At 39.6% G+C, this 20,625-nt stretch overlaps 2 protein-coding genes across 2 annotated transcripts; one reads left to right on the top strand and one right to left on the bottom strand.

The window, feature by feature from the left end:
- Positions 1 to 2: 2 nt before the first annotated feature.
- On the top strand, positions 3 to 6,158 carry LOC117488873 (cell wall protein DAN4-like). Its single transcript, XM_034138025.1, has 5 exons — positions 3 to 317; positions 1,487 to 1,765; positions 3,545 to 3,856; positions 3,949 to 4,109; positions 4,982 to 6,158. Exons 1-5 carry the CDS (start codon positions 251 to 253, stop codon positions 5,024 to 5,026), a joined length of 864 nt encoding a protein of 287 aa, XP_033993916.1. The 5' UTR covers positions 3 to 250; the 3' UTR covers positions 5,027 to 6,158.
- Positions 6,159 to 6,481: 323 nt separating this feature from the next.
- On the bottom strand, positions 6,482 to 8,977 carry mgst3a (microsomal glutathione S-transferase 3a). Its single transcript, XM_034138026.1, has 6 exons — positions 8,823 to 8,977; positions 8,107 to 8,231; positions 7,843 to 7,916; positions 7,650 to 7,707; positions 7,063 to 7,135; positions 6,482 to 6,977 (listed from the first exon to the last, which is right to left on the bottom strand). Exons 2-6 carry the CDS (start codon positions 8,221 to 8,223, stop codon positions 6,838 to 6,840), a joined length of 462 nt encoding a protein of 153 aa, XP_033993917.1. The 5' UTR covers positions 8,224 to 8,231; positions 8,823 to 8,977; the 3' UTR covers positions 6,482 to 6,837.
- Between the last annotated feature and the right edge of the window lie 11,648 nt (positions 8,978 to 20,625).

Raw genomic sequence — 20,625 nt, 5'->3', positions numbered from 1 at the left:
GATCGGTTTTGCCTCTTTAGAATAAAGCGCGTGCAGCCCGTTCTGCTCCAAACACCGCCCGCATGCAGCCTGCGGAGCGGCCCCACCCCTGCCTCTCTTCTGCCCGACTCCCTCAGGATATTTTTAGCGCTGATGATGCGCCCTGTCAATTCACGTAACGGAAACTACCTCAGAGCCGAGAAACCGTTGTGGAGGGAGGCTTTTGGTCCAGTTGTATTGGTGTGATCTGCAAGGAAAGGCCACGAGGAAGATGATATTTGAAATGAATTTGGTGTTTTGCATGTTGGTGGTGCTTACCGGCCCATCGCAGACAAGAGGTAAGGTAGCATCCCTGGCGTGTGTGTGTGTGTGTGTGTGTGTGTGTGTGTGTGTGTGTGTGTGTGTGTGTGTGTGTGTGTGTGTGTGTGTGTGTGTGTGTGTGTGTGTGTGTGTGTGTGTGTGTGTGTGTGTTGGAGTGACTTCCTGCTGACGCGCTTTCCATTTCTCACATGATGCTCTATTGATCTTACAGAAAGTGTATACAGAGCTGCAGGCTGATGGGCAAATTAACATCATTATATGTATTTGATTAACTTCTTATAGTTTGCTTACTACCTCACCATATCGTTTGGATTACCTTTGTTCAAGAAGATGAGTGTTTCGTTGTTTATTTGGTAACTCTTAACCACTAGTGCTATGTTTATTTAAACGTTGAACGTACTTTAGTTCAGTCTTCTCTCATTTCATTGGAATAAATAATATATCTTATTTATTTCAGGATAGACTCAAAAACACTCAAACTGCTGTCAGTACACATAGTTTTCATCATAGAATTTAAATTGCATAAGAGTGATTGGCATAATGACATAAAATTGATTGTCAACTATTTTGAGAATCGATTAATCAAGTCATAAGCAGCGATTTCTTTTTAAAGAGATCTCTGGTTCTCGTTTTTCAAATATCAGAGTTTGGCTTTTTTCTGGACTTTCATCATAATAAACGGATTATCTTTGGGTTATAAAAGCTTCATAAGCAACAAAATAATACAATAGTAGGGCTACCAGCTCCAAGACAATTAGTCGACCAAAGTTCCTTTTGGACTCATCACAAAGATCTCTTTGGACAAATAGTCGATTTATAAGATTTTTTCATGCTAAATTATTTATTTCTTAAAATTGTATGAGCACATCTCAGGAAAACACAAGATTTTAAGTGAGGCATGATACATGGAGAAACCCTTATACAGATCTGTTGATTAATCAACTAATCGATTTTTCAACAATATCACTGTTAGTCGACTGAGAATGTAAGGAAAGCCATTGAAGCCCTCAAGTAAACATATTTAGTGAGTTTACTTATCCCAACCAAATATGCAAGTTTTATGAATATAAATAATATGTTTATGTATTATTCTTATTTTGAATGTTTATCTTACAAAACAAGGCATTTGAAAATTCGACTTTGTGAGATTTTTTCATCCCTTTATGATTGATCTTTTATTCCATAGGTCAGAGCGGTGCGTTGCCTCCTGTCCTCACCCCAGCTGCCCCCCCGAGTCACGCTGGAAGCTCAGCATCTCCTGACCTGACGGAGCATCCTGAGAATGAGCCCTCACAGTGGACATATAATCCTGCAGGCGGGGATGGAACCCCAACCCAAACCACAACTATGACCAAGACCGAAGTGACAGTCCATTTAGAGACTGTGACAAATTCTTTCGGCCTATATCAAACACAATCGTCCACCGCTACATCCCTACACACCAATGTGCCTGCTTCACTGTCAGGTAATCCAACCTGTATGCACCATTTATCTTTTTAAAAGCTCTATATATTTGTGTATCTTTAATGTTCTTGTCCAGTCTGTTTACTTTGTCCACAATCTTAAAATATAACAGCCCACACACTTAAATCTGCCTGTTTGCAAACACAGACGCTCCTCTCAGACTCTGCCAGCAGCATTCCAGGAACATGTTGCTCCCCTGACCCTCACATGACTGCACTGATATCGAGAATGTGTGTCGCAACCTCATCTACGAGATTCCCTTTATAGCTCAGATAAATATAACCCTCGCTGCTGATGCTGCATTGCCTCTTTAAGCAGCCCAGAAATAAACAAAATGACATTATAACGTCATCCGGATCAAACCCTTTCCCCCTTTTTTAGCCTGTGTCGCCACTTCTCTATCCGCCCCTGTCAAGCAATGTGTAGGCGAGAGATGCTGTTTGAGTTTCTCCCTTCGAAGGCCCACAATTGCATCAGCAACTACTTTTGGTTGCTTTGTAATGTGATGCAAAACATGCACATGGCTGTCTTTTGCCTGTTCCCTCAATCTGTCCTCAATGTAAATATTACTCTGGCTTGTAATTTCACAGCGTACAAAGGTCCTTGAACACACCCTTTTCCTAGCCCCCTCCCCAGCTGTTGGCATGAGCTGTCAAGCCTGATGTAAACAGCCACATGTGCTTTAAGTGGAGTAAGAATATACTCATGATGAGAGAGGGGAAAGGAGGTGAGCTTAGTGTGTTTATGTTATTCAATAGTTTCACAGAGAAGAAATATTTCAGCTAGAAGAGAAAAGGAAAATGGAGACTGTTGTTGATAATGCACACAGAAGCCCTTATAAGCACGCGTTTTGTCAACATTTACCTGTGTTGTTTACAGTAGGTCTGAAACTAACAGTTATTGGGTTATTTTCATTATCGATTAATCTGCGCATGTTTTCTTTGGTTATGATTATTTTATTTATTTGTGAAATGCATAGTGACGCAGTTTTGTCTGTACAACTAGTTATAGAAACAGCATGTTTTGATTTAAAATAACAACTATTGCAAGTAATCGGTTATCCAAATGGGGGCCGATACATTTTCTGACTGTCAACTACATCTAGTTTTAGATCTTTAATATCATAAAAACCACAATCCTTTAGTGTCTATCTTAGTTTGTTGACTTGAGGCCAAGAGTTTAGCATTCTGTTGTTATCTCTACATTTGTGTAGATGTCTGTAGTTTATCATACAGGAGAGAACTGAGCCCAATGTGAAATATGTGTTTGAATACTGAGATTAAAGTCAGAAACAAAACATTGAAATATTTAAAACATTCATTTGAATTCAGAGAACTCTGACTTTACTTGGAGTTTAAGTTTGGAGTCCGAATTTGGAGTAAGATTTTTTATTTTTCAATTAAATCCTGAATGTATTCTCAGATTGCTTTAAACATGGAATTCCTCAACTTCAAATCAAAATCAAATCAAATGTCCACATGTGGCCCTAATCGTCTTCCATGAAATCAGCCTCTGCAAAGCTTTAAAGTTGCAGTTCTCAGCAATTTGTGACCTCCGCCATCCTCCTTATTATGTTGTTTGATGCATGAAAATACAAACGGTGCGAACAAGGTTTCATGGTATTGTTAGGAAAGATAGGTGGGACCTGAAAACAAAGACATTTGGTCACAGTCAGAGGGATTGATTAATCTTGATTCTGTGTGTACGGTTTGTTCCCTTTGAACTAGTCTATGTACTGTCTTAAATTAACACATCCCTGCCTTCATATCCCCACTTTCAGCTGCCACAGAAAGCCTTTCATCCGCACCGACTGTACAGAGTAGCGCCTCTACGTCGCACATCTCCACCACGGAAGGCAGAGCCACTCTGACCACAGATCCCTTCAACACCTTTTCATCTCCAGCAGCCCACACAGTGCAGGATACGAGCTCCACAGCCCACGCCTCCACCTTGCAGCCACAGTCTGAATCACTGACCTCAGCCCCCACGCAACCCACCACCAAAGCACAGCCTCTGACCTCAGCTCCAGGCCGAGGTCCTGCTGGGCCTACACACCGAGAGGTCCTGCCTCAGCTCAATGTTGGAGATGAAGGTATGGCAGTAAGAGATTTGTATTAGGCTCCCAAGATTGGCTTTATTTTCTCGTTCTTAAAAGCCCATGTTTTATTATGTTTATCCTGTTAGACCTCAAGAGACCCCGCTCAAGCTCCCCTTTAGACCCACTGCTGGCTGGCCTGCTTTCAGTGTTCATCGTCACCACTGCTATCGTCTTCGTCGTCCTCTTCCTCAAGTTTCGCCAGCGGACAACTCACCCAGAGTTCCATCGGCTGCAGGATCTACCCATGGTGAGACACCTACCAATGTATATCAATGACATGTGGCTGTGATTCAATATTACTTAAGAGGTTTTTTTTATAGGTAAGAAGATGTCCAGAGAGAAAAACAGTTTTAGAAAAAAAGAAACAAAGTGAACAATGCCTTGGGAGCCTCAAGTCAAAATCAATGCGAATTGCCTTGAACCGTATTTGTTTTAATGGCCAGCAGGGGGCAGGTTCTGGTTGCAAAAATAAGTTTGATTGTATAAAAGTCAATGAGAACAAATGAACCCACTTCTAACTTGAAAATGTTTGTGATTGAATCATGGCCTTAATCTCTAGTTTCATGTCTTTTGTAGTACAGCATAATGTTCATTTCCAAGCTGGTATGCTCTAGGGTTTACATTATGATTTAAGTTGCAACAGCCACCTGCAACCAAGGTAACCCTCAATTAATTTACGGAACTTTGCTTAAAATCTCACAGGATTTGCTGACTGGTGGCTTATAGTAACCGTAACAATTCGAGGTCAATGGTAAAACGTTGTATTCTAAAATCCAATGGGTGATATCACAGTCACTACGCTCACTTAAATTACACTGGCCAGGCAAGGATGGTCTAAAGAAAGACACCATATTCGGTTGTATTATAGGACATTTAGGATCCAGGGGTTTCCCGTCTTTGCAAAACTAATTTTCTTGAACCATTTTTCTTTAACGTCTCTCGCTGCATAGAAATGCAATACTAAATTGCTGCACTGCTAAATGTAACTCCTATATTTAGGGAATAACAGATTAAAAGTCACTAAATCCCTTATACACTTTTCAACAAATGTACAACTGTGAGTAAAAGCATTTAACTGGTAGGCTGTAATCTTTATCTTGTTTACCTCTTCTCCTCCAGGATGATTTGATGGAGGACACGCCGCTCTCCAGATACTCCTACTGATGGAAGCATCCTGTCCACGACACTCAGAGAACAAAAGCAAAGCAGACACCAAAGGAAGACCAGAGTGGATCAAAGAAAAAACCTTTGACTGGACTTGGCTACGATTCTGAAGAAGAGTTTTGGGTCAGTGATAAAATGATATTCATCTGTAGTTCCATAAAGAGGAGCATTAGTCTTTTAAATGGGAGATTGTAGATGTTCTTTTTGCCACATTCCCTTTACATTTCCAGAGATCTTCAGTCTAGTGGAAACTGTTTTTTTTTTTAGTTAGTAGAGCCTCTGCACCCCTGAGTGACTCCCCATGTATGCACAGCACTTTAAATCGCTTGAATGATTGCAGTGCCCCCTGGGGGACGTCTGAGGTAATGTAGATCAAGTCCTAAACAGACAACCTCAGGTTATATGGCAAGAAAAAAGAAAAAAAAGACATATGGGATATTTGCCAAAATTACCACAAAATGATTAAGGAATATACATGATGAACCCTTAGGAGACCAAATAGTAACGTGCACTTTTAAGCCAAATTGCCAGGTTGCACACGTTGTCTTAAAACTAAGGTTTTGCAAAATATACTTAAATGACAGAAGTGATTTTTTAATAAGCCATATCTTTGGGAAAAACAAACACAACATATTTTAACTTCAAATTTGACGTGGAACATATTTATTTTTGCAGCCTTTAATTGTGTTATTACAATTGTGGGGGGACTTATTTTCATGGTCTGAAGCTGGTATATAAAACTTGAATTTGATTCGGACAAATGTTTGGACTAAAACTAACTTAAATTAGAAACAAGTTGCAAAAGTAAAATATATAACAGTTTTTAAAACATGTTGTAAAATGCATATTGCAAGGAATGTATTTGTTTCTGCAAATGGTATTTCTTCAAGTGCTTTAAGTGGAGACAATGAGGAATTTTCCAGGTTTAGATGGTTGTTACCTGTATCTGTATTAGCCGGAGTAGCCTATCAAATGTGCAGGAACTAAGCTGTTGTTTCAGTTTTTATTACCTCGTGTGTTACTTTCCTGTTAAGTGCCAACAGTGAAGTATTATAATATGCCATTGAAGTGTGGACTGTAAAAAATGTATTGATATTAAGTTTGATAATAAAACACAAACCGTGATATATGGGCGAGTCTTGCTGTGTCATTGTAACCTGTGTGACGGGCATTGTCTTTCGCAGTTGGTTTCCAGCCAAACAGATCTGCAGGGATATAAATCCACATGCCAAGACAAGTAGTGTGGACTTTGAACTACTACTACTAATCTTTACAATACAAAAAAGCCGATCCCTAAGCACACCAATGTTGACCAAACCCCACATTCGATCAATACCCATTCAAAAAAGAAAAGCACAAGGTTATGTATTACCAATGTATAATATTTATTATGATCAATGGGAAAACTCAAAACCCTGTATGAGAATCTAAAAAAATTCAATAAGAAAATCATGATCGTTTTTTACTTAGGAACGGCAATAGTTTTGACAAACCATTGTCAAGTTTTATTTAATGTGCAAACATTTTTATTACAGCATCTTCATCTTCTCTTACAAAAAATATAAAGGAATATTCAAGTACAAATGTCTGAATCTGAGTGCTTGATAAAGATCATGGGAGCGCCGACCAGTTACTACACCCTGTTCATTTTTCTAAATGAGGAATTTCACTACCTGGAGAACTGGTCGGGTCACTTGACGACATGAACTCTAAATTGTTAAATTGGTCTTGGGTTAGCATGCATATTGCAAGGGTTACGTAGAGTGGCTTTGATTATCAAGTGAAAGAGCATCCTAAAGATTTGGTCCTTTTTAGCAACAGCTAACTTGACGGAAGGGGCCCATGCGGGGTACGGTCCAGCCCAGCAGGGTGCGGCCGTGGCAGATTGTGGTCAGCATCAATCCGAGGAAAGCCACGTTGCCGAACGCTCCCCGCATCCTCTTTTTGGGATCTGATTTAGATGAATTGTATTAATGGTAATAGAATATCTACACCGAAAATGTCAATTACATTTGGACTGCCTGACATGTTCTTACCTCCTGTGGAGTATCCGTGTGCGTACACCTCTCTGCTAATTATCCATACAACTCCAAATCCACTGGCAAGACGCTGTGGTTAACATAGAAACACACACACAAAGTTAACATTTAGTAATGACAAGATTCTATATATTTCTCAAATGTTGCTTTGAACCAAGAGCAAATAAGCAAAAAGCAATGTTGAGAATTTGTCAATTTCTAAAATGTAAGCTTATTTTGCTGTGGTCATTAAGACTAGTGAAAGAGAAAGACCAAAATACACATTTAGGTGTTTATTTTACTAAATCTTTGTTTATTTGCGTCTATAGATTGCTCAAAAGTTTGACTATAATATTTCAACAAAATTAAACTTTAAACCTGGCAATACAAATTGTTGCAAATGTATGCAAATTAGCAGGTAATTTATTGAGCGACGCCTAATTTGCCTATTTTAACATAACAATCAGAAAACTTTTTATACGCCAAATAGTAAGTTGTCAACTAGGGAAGTGAAAGTATGACATCTTTTCACCTGCAGTGTCTCTCCTGCATATTTTATAAGCCTCTATTTTTGTGCTACAGTAGTATGACAAAAATCCACTCACAGGAGCATGCAGTCCACCAATTGCCAGGCAGAAAAGGAAGGCGGGGTAGTTCTCCAGGCTGTAAAGAGGTGATAACATCATGTTAACTCTCACCTCTTTTACCATTGTTACTATGAATCATGAAAGCATGGCGCAATACCATTCAAGTGGGTGCGATTGAGGTCACACTGCCCATTTTTCAACTCATACGCACGTGTTTAGGTGTGCCCGCTGGATGCAGTTGAAAAGGTTTCCATTTTCTGGGTCGTCGCTGTACATCTGAGGGTACTGCAAGCCAAGACACGTTTGTTTGTATAGACAATTCAAAATGCTTCACACAAGCCCAAAAAAAAGGCACTGCCCACGCATGAAACTATGTCAACAAACTGTAGACCAACCGGCCTTGATGAAAACAGGATGAATGAGAAAGATTGGAAGATATTCTGCAATGGGTTTGAACAACAATACTTCTTCTCACATCAATCTTGTACTTCTTGCGGGCTTGGACAACTTTCATGGCCAGATGTCCAATCATGGCCATACTGGCAACCCCAGTCAGCACCACATAGCCGTATTCTTTGGAGAGTGCCACCATCCTGCAAACTTTGAGAAAGGAAAAACAATAGTCGATTAAGTTCTGGTTATTATGTAGTATTACAAAATACATGTAAATCAGTAACACAAAGTGAGAAAAATATGTGAATAAATTACAGTTACCAATTAAAATGATGGGTTGCATCAGTCTACTTCAGGGTCATTTTGAGAGTAGGCCTACAGCATTTATTCTGTTTCAATCTTAATTCAAATTATATTGAAGAACTTTTATAAAAACTTTGGCAGTTGGTTTTTACACTGCCTGGTTTAAATGTATGCTTTTGAGGACATTTTCAGTTTGTTTTTTCTGGTTTAAAACATTAATTAGAAATTGTTAAGAATGTAATAAGCTACATTACTTTGATCAAGTATGCGCAAGTCCTATATGTAAACCTTTATATATACAGTCTATGATGTAAACACATGAAATCTCAAACTAGGGAAAATAGCTTCTTAAAACCACAGCAGAGGAAGGACGCCTTGAAAACGAAAGGTCAAATGAGGACTCCAACGACGCCATTAATGTAACACCGAAAAGTTTCAGAGGAAGCATATGGTAATATCACATAACTAAACTTACTCAAAAACACAAGCTTTTACCTTAAATGTGGCAGCTAGAGTACGAGGTTGGCAGCTCAGGTGAAAACACAACGACAGGCTAACCGAGCACGCAGAAGTTTCCTGTCTCAAATGTCCTGCGTAGAGGCTTACGTAACGCCCACACACACTCACAGAGAGGGCGTGGCGGCTAACTACAAGCATTTACTCGATTACGTGTAGGCTATAGCTCAGGGGTGTCAAACTCAATTTCATCGCGGGCCACATCAGCATTATGGTTGCCCTCAAAGGGCCGGTTGTAATTTTAACACTATATAAATATACATATATAAATATCAAAATAATGTTTTATACTGTATAACAATATTGCCTCTGCATTGGAGTATTATTGGTTTTGGCAATAACTACGTCTGAAAGCACATGGTTGTGCATTAATGTATTGTGCACGTAGACACAAAAATACTGTATGTGGGCTCAGACTAACATTTCACTCTCTTACTGTTACATAAATCCCATGAATTTATGAAATTTAGTTAGCCTCATCATATCTTATCAAAAAGAGATACAATGTTTGTGAAATCTATTTTTTGTGAATAATAAAGTATTTTTCTTTTGTATATCAAGCATTATTTAAGAAGGCTATATTTCATTTGAATTCAGCAATAATATTTTAATAGTCTGAAAGCCAAGACTTTGAGAACCCCCTGTCCCAGATCCTGCTGTGTTACTATCACCTGTCACTCACTATTTCAGTAAGCAGTGAGTGGGGGGGGGGGGGGGGCGGCGGCGTGTTGAGGAGGAACAGTGAGAGGGGACAGGGATCGCGGAAGTTTTCCTCCTTCCTTTACAAACTTTACACAAGTATTTATAAGTATTTATCGTCTGAATATAGCAAAAAGACGTTCATACTCTGCAAGCCAAGACCTCATATATTTTAATCAACCAGAAACCGGAAATAACCGTAACGCGAGTTTTTCTAAAACATAATAAATCCATGTGTGTCTCTGAGCCGCAGCAACACCGACTGATTCTTAAAGAGCGGGTCATTCTGTCTGTTTGTTCTGGGACTGGAGTTGCTTGTCTCGGTTGCTGAAGCAGACTTTGCTCCGTGTTTGGTGTCTCTGTGCCGCTGTAAATTATGTTCCTTCAACTCTGTGTCACTCACAGTCACACACTGCTCACTCACCGCCTCAGAGTGTCGCTGCTGATAGGAAGTCGCTTCAGTGCGCACGTCACAAAACGAAATGCATTTTGGGACATGCAGTTTATGGGCAACGTGCTTAAACGGCATGTAACCGTATAATAAACTGTTTATATTCTTTGCGAGCTCTCGCGGGCCACATAAAATGACGTGGCGGGCCACATTTGGCCCGCGGGCCTTGAGTTTGACACGTCTGCTATAGCTAATGTGTACTAAAAGTCAAGGAAGGTTACATCCAGTTGCATTATTACTCTGGTCGATACAGGACTGCCTATTTTACACAGTAAAGGAAACGTTTCCTCAAAATACTCAGTCCCCTTTTCTGACATGCGCACTGGACCGCAGGTGAGCTGTGTTGCTATGTTATGGAGGTTACCTTGGTAACTGGGAAAATAGGGGTATCCTATCGTGAATACTAAGAGCAGAGGTGGTAGAAGTACTCAGATATTGTACTTAAATTAAAGTAGAAGTACTAGAGGTAGGTTACTAAAGTATAAGATCTGAGTATTTTCTCCAATATCATCAATTTAATAGGCTAATAGTAAGGCAAGGCAAGTTTATTTATATAGCACATTTCAACACAAGGCAATTCAAAGTGCTTTACAAAAATGAAAGACATTAATAGCATTTAAGAAACATAAAATATATAAAATATAAAATGGCATTTAAAAACACTAATTTAAAAGCAAAGATACATGAATCACAGTTACAGTGCAGTGTGAGATACACACATCTGAACGAACCCCCCTTTGGAAAATTATAATCTGACCCCATGGTACCTTTTAGTTTTCGCCTTTTTTAATTTTTAAATGCACATAGTTAAGTTTACCTTGTCTTTCTAGGACTTTTTTGGTATCCTCCGTGAACCAGGGTCTTGAAACCAAAACAAATTCCTGTACCCCATGGTACCTTTTTAGTTTTCGCCAAAACTATTCCTCTTTTCTTTAAATGCACATAGTTAAGTTTAAGTTGTCTTTTCTGGGACTTTTTTGGTGTCCTCCGCGAACCAGGGTCTTGAAACCAAAACGGCACACGTAGGGGACTTTAACCCCCTACGAGGGGACTTTAACCCCAATAATGACTTTAACTACCCAGGGATGCAAACTTGTCACCTTTCGGCGAAATTCGCCGTTTTGAATCCAAAATAGGTCGTTTGTGTGATTCATGTAGATCTGCAATAAAAATATTTTTGGGGTATGGGGGGGGTCTGGGACCCGGAGTAATCGGCGGCCGCGAGCTGTTATGTGCCATCATGACACGCATGGTGTATATATTATAATGCAGCGCGATCTGTGTGCTCGAGTCTTCCTGCCTGTCGGCTCTGCTCATCGATGTATAATAAGGCTCTGCTGCTCCGCGATGATGGTCTAGCTTCATTAGCTACATTATCTACGGGTGCGTTCGTTAATATTAACTGTGCGGTCCGGAGTCACTGTGGCACAGACTGCACCGCTGGTGAACAGCTGTTAGAACGGGCCGTTCAGGTGTCAGAGCAGTGCACCCTGTCGGAGCGGCAGAGCATGATGTGCACTGAAAAGTTTTTCTGTCGCAATATTATCGTTGTCGAGCTAGCTAACTAGCATACATTGTCACTATCTGCTAACGTTAGCTTTAGCCTTCGTTTTCTAATAGTTTTTTTCATAGGCTATAAACGGAGGTGGTATAAGTATAGATCTTGTACTTGAGTAAAAGTAGAAGTACTCAGATCTTGTACTTGAGTAAAAGTAGAAGCACTCAGATCTTGTACTTGATTAAAAGTAGAAGTACTCAGATATTGTACTTGAGTAAAAGTAGAAGTACTCAGATATTGTACTTGAGTAAAAGTAGAAGTACTCAAATCTTGTACTTGAGTAAAAGTAGAAGTACTCAGGTTTGAGTAAAAGTAGAAGTACCAGAGTGTAGGAACAATCCTGCTATCAAAAATGTTCCTCAAATAAAAGTACAAAAGTATTATCATCAAAATATAGTTAAAGTAGCGACAGTAAAAGTAGAAGTACTCAGATCTTGTACTTGAGTAAAAGTAGAAGTACTCGGGTCTTGTACTTGAGTAAAAGTAGAAGTACCAGAGTGTAGGAATACTCTGTTACAGTAAAAGTCCTGCATTCAAAATGTTCCTCAAGTAAAAGTAGAAAAGTATTCTCATCAAAATATAGTTAAGGTAGCGACAGTAAAAGTAGTCATTGTGCAGATTGGTCCATTTCAGAATAATATATATGATATGTTTTATAATGATTGATCATTAAAGTGTTCTCAAAGCTGATAAAGGTGCAGCTAGTTTGAATGACTTTGTATACTGCAGGGTAGCTTGTGAATTTACTCCAGGTGGAACTAAAGTCTGATTTAACACTTGATTATATTTCACATCATTCATCCAGATCTGTAAAGTAACTAAAGGTATTAAATACATGTAGTGGAGTAAAAGTACACCATTTACCTCTGAACTGTAGTGGAGAAGAAGAACAAAGTAGCAAAACATTGAAATACTTAAATAAAGTACAAGTATCTCAAAATTGTACCCAAGTATAGTACTTGAGTTTATGAACTTACTGAAGTTACTTTACACCAGTGGCTATAAAGATAGAAAGACTAAGCCTTGCACAGAGGCATGAAAATACATTTTCAAAATGCTCAACAGTGCTGCCAAAATTATAAACTGACTGCTACACAATTAAAATAAATGCTTTTATATATTTCTATTAGATGTGACTCTTTGGCGTTTCTGTTATTATTAACTGCTGTAGTTGTTCTGACTGCTAAAATCCTCTGTTATTCCTCATTTTAAAGCCGATATTCCGTGGGGTCGGGGGGCTCGGATCCTTGTCACCTTTTTCATACCTGATGAGTTTGCATCCCTGCTACCTTTGGGGGGACTCAACACAAGGCAATTCAAAGTGCTTTACAAAAATGAAAGACATTAAGAAAATGGCATTAAAAAGCAAAGATAATAAAAGTTACAGTGCAGTTTAAGATATGAATATATCAATTAAAAGCAGCGGCAAAAAGAAAAGTCTTCAGCCTGGATTTAAAAGTAGTAAGAGTTGCAGCGGACCTGCATGTTTCTGGTAGTTTGTTCCAGATATTTGGAGCATAATAACTGAACGTTGCTTTACCATGTTTAGTTCTGACTCTGGGGACAGAAAGCTGACCAGTCCCTGAAGAACTGAGAGTTCTGGATGGTTCATAATTTTGCATTAGGTCAGAAATGTATTTTGGGCCTAAACCATTCAAAGCTTTATAAACCAGCAGCAATATTTTGAAATCAATTCTTTGACACACAGGAAGCCAGTGTAAAGACTTCAGAACAGGTGTGATGTGATCCACTTTCTTAGGCGCCGTTTACACGAGGAGAAAACTGCTTATATCTGCATAGTTTCGCGTGCGTATAGCCCTATTATTTACACGAGGCCGATAGAAACTGACCCCACAAACGATAACGGGTCCCAAGGTGGATAGATTTGCAAACAAAACGCTCTGGGGGGTCAACCGAGTCCGTGTAATCACCTCTATACGAATATTTCCTGAAAAAATAACGATAGCCCCACCTCTCCTGCTCACTGCTGTAGCAACTATCAAAAATAGCTGTGTTAATTAAACGCACAAGGGGTTCTTGAATGAAATAATATTATAAAAGGCAAACCAGAATTGTTAACGCCCAATATACTCCTTAAACAAAATAAACAGAGTCAGATTTCATGCATTGATCCATTATATTGACAATTTTCCAGCCAAACAACACAAACAAAATTAAAAAGTCCGCTCTGCGATACACCAAACTTGTCTTTACTGCCTAATCCAGGCCATTATTGTTCATTGCTCCTGCGCCCGTCGGCGGCAAAAAGAGAAATGTTTGTAGGCAGAGGACCGGCGTGTCCCAGAGGAGCGATCTCACCCGGTGTTTGTAGAGAATATCTCTCTTTCTGAGCGCGTCCTCTCCACGGAGACGTGCTTCTTGGTCGGTCGATGCAATATCCACAGATTCGGTTTCTTTCAGTTAACTTCCCCGTTGCATTTATCCATATGCTGAGGAAATTACTATATCCCGCTGAATACCAGCAAACGCCACACACACTTCCTCCTGTCAGTAGCTACTGCTAGTGCTACTGCTACTGACCATGCTACAGATATTAGTGCAAAATCTACAGCTCCTCTACCACAACCATCAGCAACAAGTGGACATGGAGAATTACATGAACTACATGTTGCTAAATACACCGCGCCCGCGGGGCATGAACAGAAGGGTAGCCATGGCAACATTGCTGCGGGGCTGCTCTTCTTTGCTGCTTTTGGTGTATTTTGGCGGAAGTTACAGCGCCACTTACAGTCCCGGCATATGTACTACAGCGTTTCCAGCGGTCTCGTTTGAACAGACACGTTAAATGAAACGAATGCATGTGAATGGAAGACTTTTTTGAATACGCATACTGTGCATAAACGCAAACGTTCCCGTGTGAAGGAGGCCTTAGTGTCAGTGAGGATTCGAGCAGCGGCGTTCTGAATCAGCTGCAGCTTTCTAATATATTTTTTAGTGAGACATGTGACCTGTGATTACAGTAGTCGAGTCTACTGAAGATAAAAGCATGGACAAGTTTTTCCAAATTCTGCTGTAACATTAGTCTTTTTATCCTAGATATGTTCTTTAGGTGATAGTAGGCTGATTTAGTAACTGTTTTAATGTGACTGTTGAAACTCAGGTCAGAGTCCATGACTACACCTAGATTTCTGGCTTTATATGTTGTTTTGAACATTGCAGACTGAAGCTCAGCGCTAACTTTTATACGTTCTGCCTTGGCTCCAAAAACCATTACCTCAGTTTTATCTTTGTTTAATTGGAGAAAGTTCTGACACATCCAGTCATTGATTTGTTCAATGCACTTACTCAGTGTTTTAATTGGAGAATAGTCTCCTGGTGAAATGGTTATGTAAATTTGGGTGTCATCCGCATAGCTATGGTAACTTATTTTGTTGTTTTTCATTATCTGAGCCAGTGGTAGCATGTAGATGTTAAAGAGAAGAGGCCCCAAGATGGAGCCTTGAGGAACCCCACATGTCATATTTGTCAACTCAGATGTGTATTTACCTATAGAAACAAAGTTGTTTCTGTCCTTTAAGTAGGATTCAAACCAATTTAGGACTGTTTCCGAAAGTCCCACCCAGTTTTCCAGTCGGTCTAGTAATATGTTGTGGTCAACGGTGTCAAACGCAGCACTGAGATCTAATAATACTAACACTGAAGTTCTGCCACTGTCTGTGTTTAAGTGGATGTCATTGAAGACCTTTACAAGAGCAGTCTCAGTGCTGTGCTTTGGTCGAAAGCCTGACTGGAACACATCGAAACAGTTATTTAAATGGAAGAAATTACTCAACTGTTGAAAAACTACTTTTTCAATGATTTTACCTAGAAATGGCAGGTTTGATATATGCCTGTAATTGTTCATTACTGAAGCATCTAGATTATTCTTTTTTAAGAGCGGTTTAATGACTGCAGTTTTCAGGGCCTGTGGAAAAACACCTGAGTGAAGAGACTTGTTTACTATATGAAGTAGATCTGAGGCCATGCAATGAAAAACATTTTTGAAAAATCCTGTAGGTATAATATCAAGGCAGCAGGAGGAGGATTTCAGAAGTTGTATAATGTCCTCTAGGTTTTTATCATTAATCTGATGGAATTGTGTCATGGTGTTTGAATTGATTTTAAGTGGACACAGGGACAAAACATTTGCTGTACCTGATGCAGAGGCACTGACTGCTTGTCTAATTTTCTGAATTTTGTCAGTGAAGAAGGAGGCAAATTCATTGAGTAAAAAATTCTGAGTAAACATTTCCCTAATATTTTCAGTTAAATATCGCTTTGTGGTTACCTCTTTTTGAACATTTTTGTGAACAGAAATAGAGCTCTCAAAGAAAACACAGGAATGATCAGAGAGTGCAACATCAGTCACCACAACCTTTGAGATATTCAGACCCTTTGAGATAATTAAGTCCAGAGTGTCCAAGAACACAAAACAGTTCTTTAGCCCCTCTGTCCTGAAAAACAGTTATTTAGCCCCTCTGTGTAACCCTAATGTGGGGGCTTTCACTTGCACATTTTTGTTGCTGCTTAATTTTATTGTTTTATCTCAATATTTTGCTATATGTAAATCGTTTTTAACTCATCAGGTACACATTTACAGTATTTAAATACAATTTGGAAGTGAAAACAAGAAACTGACTGGCTTTTAAATCCTGTAACAATGGGGTTTCAAGTGCACACAACGTTTATATTCCAGAGAAACTCTGCAGAACCATCAGAAATGTCTTACAATAGAAGAAAATATATATAATGTAATCCATGAAACCAGTTGCATGAAAGATTGTTTTTGGAGAGGATCATGTGATTGCATTCATGATGGTCATTCCTCTCAGGTTCCTTCCACAACTTGATGAGGTAGATTAATAATTGCTTGAATACATCAATTATTAAAAGTTAATCATTATTGCAGATACAAAGTACGTCTCAGAGTCCAATTACCAGGAAACAGTATTCAACCCACATGTAACTGATAGAGGTATTCAACAAGGCATCCCTTTATCTGACGGTGTCGACTTTTACTGCCCTTTTTACAACAGGCATTTTGGATTGGCATACCAGAAAAATGTAAAACCCTAATGTTTATGATGTCTCCGATCTGTTTGAAGTGCCAATGAGTTCCGAATACTGATACCTCTGATCCTGATTAACCTTAATGAAGGGCAGCCAAAGAAAGCTGACTATGGCTCAATTCCAAACCACCCCCTAACCCTACCACACTACCCCTCCGTTTGCGCGGAGGGTCCGCCACATTAAATGCTGTTGCAAACCAACGAGTGTGGAGGGGGAGTGGGTTATCCAGCCCTCAAACAGCGAGTCTGCATCGGTCCTGACTTCACCTGCTGCCCTACATGACCAGACTCAACGCTGTGTGTGTCCGTCAGGAAACACGCTGTTTACAAGTAGTTCCAGCAAACATCCACTGATAAATTGCGATGTTAACAACCTCATGATAACCTCATATTTTGTTTAAACTAAGAAGCTTATAAACATCAGGTTTTAAACTAAAAGAGCTTTACAAAAAAGTAACACAATTAAAGATGTTTGGAGTTTTATTTTAGTTATTAATTTAAAATTTTTGTCCAAGAGATGCTGATTTGAAACCGTTGTTACATACAGTTACGGCATTTCCTGTTTCTACCGGAGAGAGGGGAGTTTGTCCCAAAGCTTGCCGCTGTATTTACTCCCTCCATCTGACAGGAGGAGGGAGCCTCGTTTAGCTGCGAGTGTCACTCCGACACGGAGTTCACTCCGTCACGGAGTGGGAGTGGGTAGGGTGTGGTTTGGAATTGGGCCTTCCTCTGAGGTGACCAGGGATGTCACAGGCCACCATTTCCTGTATCAGATATCAGGTCAAGATGAGGTATGCAAAACCAATGTTAGTGGGGTTTTCTTGTTCTTTTTTTAATGTATTTAATTGTATTTCTATTCTTTTATTTTTTTATTTCATTTTATTTGACCATTACTCAAATGTGGGGCTCTTAAAATAACGTATATTTTTCATGTCTTTGTCTTTTTCTTGTCTTTGTTGGATGTACAGTAGATCAACCTTAATGTCAGTGGTTGTTTTAACCATAACAGCTTTCATGAATGCTGATAGAACAAATATATAAATATGAAGGGTAAAGGTAGAGTGTGACTAACTTGCTCTAAGCCAACGGATTACCAAAAACAAACACATTCACACCCTGGCCTCACAATCGGGTCAACTTTTCCCCTACATTTTGCAATTTATCCTTCAAACTATTATAGAATGATGGTGCAAAAATGGATTCCAACAATTGTAAGGCAGTGTTTAGACTTACAAAACCTACAGAATTACCAGGAAACAGTATTCAACCCACATGTAACTGATAGAGGTATTCAACAAGGCATCCCTTTATCTGACGGTGTCGACTTTTACTGCCCTTTTTACAACAGGCATTTTGGATTGGCATACCAGAAAAATGTAAAACCCTAATGTTTATGATGTCTCCGATCTGTTTGAAGTGCCAATGAGTTCCGAATACTGATACCTCTGATCCTGATTAACCTTAATGAAGGGCAGCCAAAGAAAGCTGACTATGGCTCAATTCCAAACCACCCCCTAACCCTACCACACTACCCCTCCGTTTGCGCGGAGGGTCCGCCACATTAAGTGCTGTTCCAAACCAACGAGTGTGGAGGGGGAGTGGGTTATCCAGCCCTCAAAGAGCGAGTCTGCATCGGTCCTGACTTCACCTGCTGCCCTACATGACCGGACTCAACGCTGTGTGTGTCCGTCAGGAAACATGCTGTTTACAAGTAGTTCCAGCAAACATCCACTGATAAATTGCGATGTTAACAACCTCATGATAACCTCATATTTTGTTTAAACTAAGAAGCTTATAAACATCAGGTTTTAAACTAAAAGAGCTTTACAAAAAAGTAACACAATTAAAGATGTTTGGAGTTTTATTTTAGTTATTAATTTACATTTTTTGTCCAAGAGATGCTGATTTGAAACCGTTGTTACATACAGTTACGGCATTTCCTGTTTCTACCGGAGAGAGGGGAGTTTGTCCCAAAGCTTGCCGCTGTATTTACTCCCTCCATCTGACAGGAGGAGGGAGCCTCGTTTAGCTGCGAGTGTCACTCCGACACGGAGTTCACTCCGTCACGGAGTGGGAGTGGGTAGGGTGTGGTTTGGAATTGGGCCTTCCTCTGAGGTGACCAGGGATGTCACAGGCCACCATTTCCTGTATCAGATATCAGGTCAAGATGAGGTATGCAAAACCAATGTTAGTGGGGTTTTCTTGTTCTTTTTTTAATGTATTTAATTGTATTTCTATTCTTTTATTTTTTTATTTCATTTTATTTGACCATTACTCAAATGTGGGGCTCTTAAAATAACGTATATTTTTCATGTCTTTGTCTTTTTCTTGTCTTTGTTGGATGTACAGTAGATCAACCTTAATGTCAGTGGTTGTTTTAACCATAACAGCTTTCATGAATGCTGATAGAACAAATATATAAATATGAAGGGTAAAGGTAGAGTGTGACTAACTTGCTCTAAGCCAACGGATTACCAAAAACAAACACATTCACACCCTGGCCTCACAATCGGGTCAACTTTTCCCCTACATTTTGCAATTTATCCTTCAAACTATTATAGAATGATGGTGCAAAAATGGATTCCAACAATTGTAAGGCAGTGTTTAGACTTACAAAACCTACAGGAGTGCCAGGATTTGCATGGCAACATGCAATATGTGGATGTGCCGCACAAACAGAACTGGTTTTACAGCCTGCATGTTGACAGTTGGTTCATAATGAAGATACGTTTTTCAGACACAATAACATACATTTATGCCCATTCTGCACAATATGATGGGATATTGTTCTAAATCCTCTGTGAAACTTTATAAAAAATGTTTGTTATAATCAAAGCTATTACTCCATGTTGCTATCGCAGCACCATTCCATCGAGTGGATATATTCTGGATCTCTTGTGCACAATTTCATACACATTTTCCCAAATCTCAAGCTGACATATTTAGTTTATTTGGCCACTTTGAAATACTTTCTATAATGTTAAAAGGGCCCGGAATTCCTTTTTGGGTTTTCATTTTCCTGTAGAGTGTTATATAGGTTTTGGTGCATGTAAATGGTCTACAAAGGCTAAAATCCCTGTGTTCCCTCCAGAGGGAGTTTCTCTCCCACACACTCCCCCCTGCCTGAAATGCCTCCATTGGACTCCGTTGTTTACTTCCGTAACATAGTGACATAGCACTCTCGCTTCAATTGGCTAGCGTTTCAATACATTGTGGGATAGGCTAAGGGCCGGGTCATCTCTAACTGGTTGACCAATCACAACAGAGCCGGCCAGCTAACCAATCAGAGCAGACTGGGCTCTGGTTTCAGACAGAGGATGAAAAGAGGTGCTGCAGCACAGGCAGGATGAGACAAATAAAGAGCGTTTTGAACATTAAAGCATGGAGACATGTCACAGTAGAGACCCAAAATAAGATTGTGTAACCTGAACATTAGCATAATAGGGCCCCTTTAAGTATAAGGTATTTGTGTTTGTTTACTGAACAGCATAAGCGTGCCAATGCCTGTTATGAGGAACAAGAATATATTGTTCCATATTCGCAATAAAAAGCTAGCTAAATTAGGATATTCCTGATTAATTCGTTTTTTGTCAACCTGAAACCATGCATTAGAAAAGAGAAAAAGGTAAGAATGTTCCTGCATGGCAGCTGCTCACAGTGTAAAACACTACCAGGTATTCGTCACTAGATGTCCTCATAAAGTCACAGAATATCCCTGACACAAAACAGCTGTGCGGATTAGTTCAGTCCACAGGATGGCAAGTGTGAAAAGGCATTATTTGCCTCCTGCTCCCTTTTCCCCTTGGGAATTACAAAAAAAAAATTGGTGCAGAAAAAGAGTACGCAGAGTGTTTTTTAACTGTCGGCTCGGGGTACTACTTTAATTCACGGATCATCAACCGCACATCTGTCCTCCTCCTCCTCCACCATCAGTCTGATTCAGCACTTCAACACCTACACAGAGAACCAAGAATAGACTCATACTGAGACCGGAGAGAGGAGAAT

Source organism: Trematomus bernacchii, unplaced genomic scaffold (genome assembly GCF_902827165.1).
Source record: "Trematomus bernacchii unplaced genomic scaffold, fTreBer1.1, whole genome shotgun sequence".
Taxonomy (NCBI): domain Eukaryota; kingdom Metazoa; phylum Chordata; class Actinopteri; order Perciformes; family Nototheniidae; genus Trematomus; species Trematomus bernacchii.
This window is presented reverse-complemented; position numbering and strand designations above follow the sequence as displayed.

Excerpts from the sequence above, each read along its gene's own strand:
- LOC117488873 (XM_034138025.1), top strand. The coding sequence starts at position 251 with ATGATATTTGAAATGAATTTGGTGTTTTGCATGTTGGTGGTGCTTACC. Across the intron at positions 1,766-3,544 it reads TGTGCCTGCTTCACTGTCAG|CTGCCACAGAAAGCCTTTCA; the intron begins GTAATCCAACCT and ends CCCCACTTTCAG. Across the intron at positions 3,857-3,948 it reads GCTCAATGTTGGAGATGAAG|ACCTCAAGAGACCCCGCTCA; the intron begins GTATGGCAGTAA and ends TTATCCTGTTAG.
- mgst3a (XM_034138026.1), bottom strand. The coding sequence starts at position 8,223 with ATGGTGGCACTCTCCAAAGAATACGGCTATGTGGTGCTGACTGGGGTT. Across the intron at positions 7,917-8,106 it reads GCAAGAAGTACAAGATTGAT|TACCCTCAGATGTACAGCGA; the intron begins GTGAGAAGAAGT and ends CTTGGCTTGCAG. Across the intron at positions 6,978-7,062 it reads ACACGGATACTCCACAGGAG|ATCCCAAAAAGAGGATGCGG; the intron begins GTAAGAACATGT and ends CATCTAAATCAG.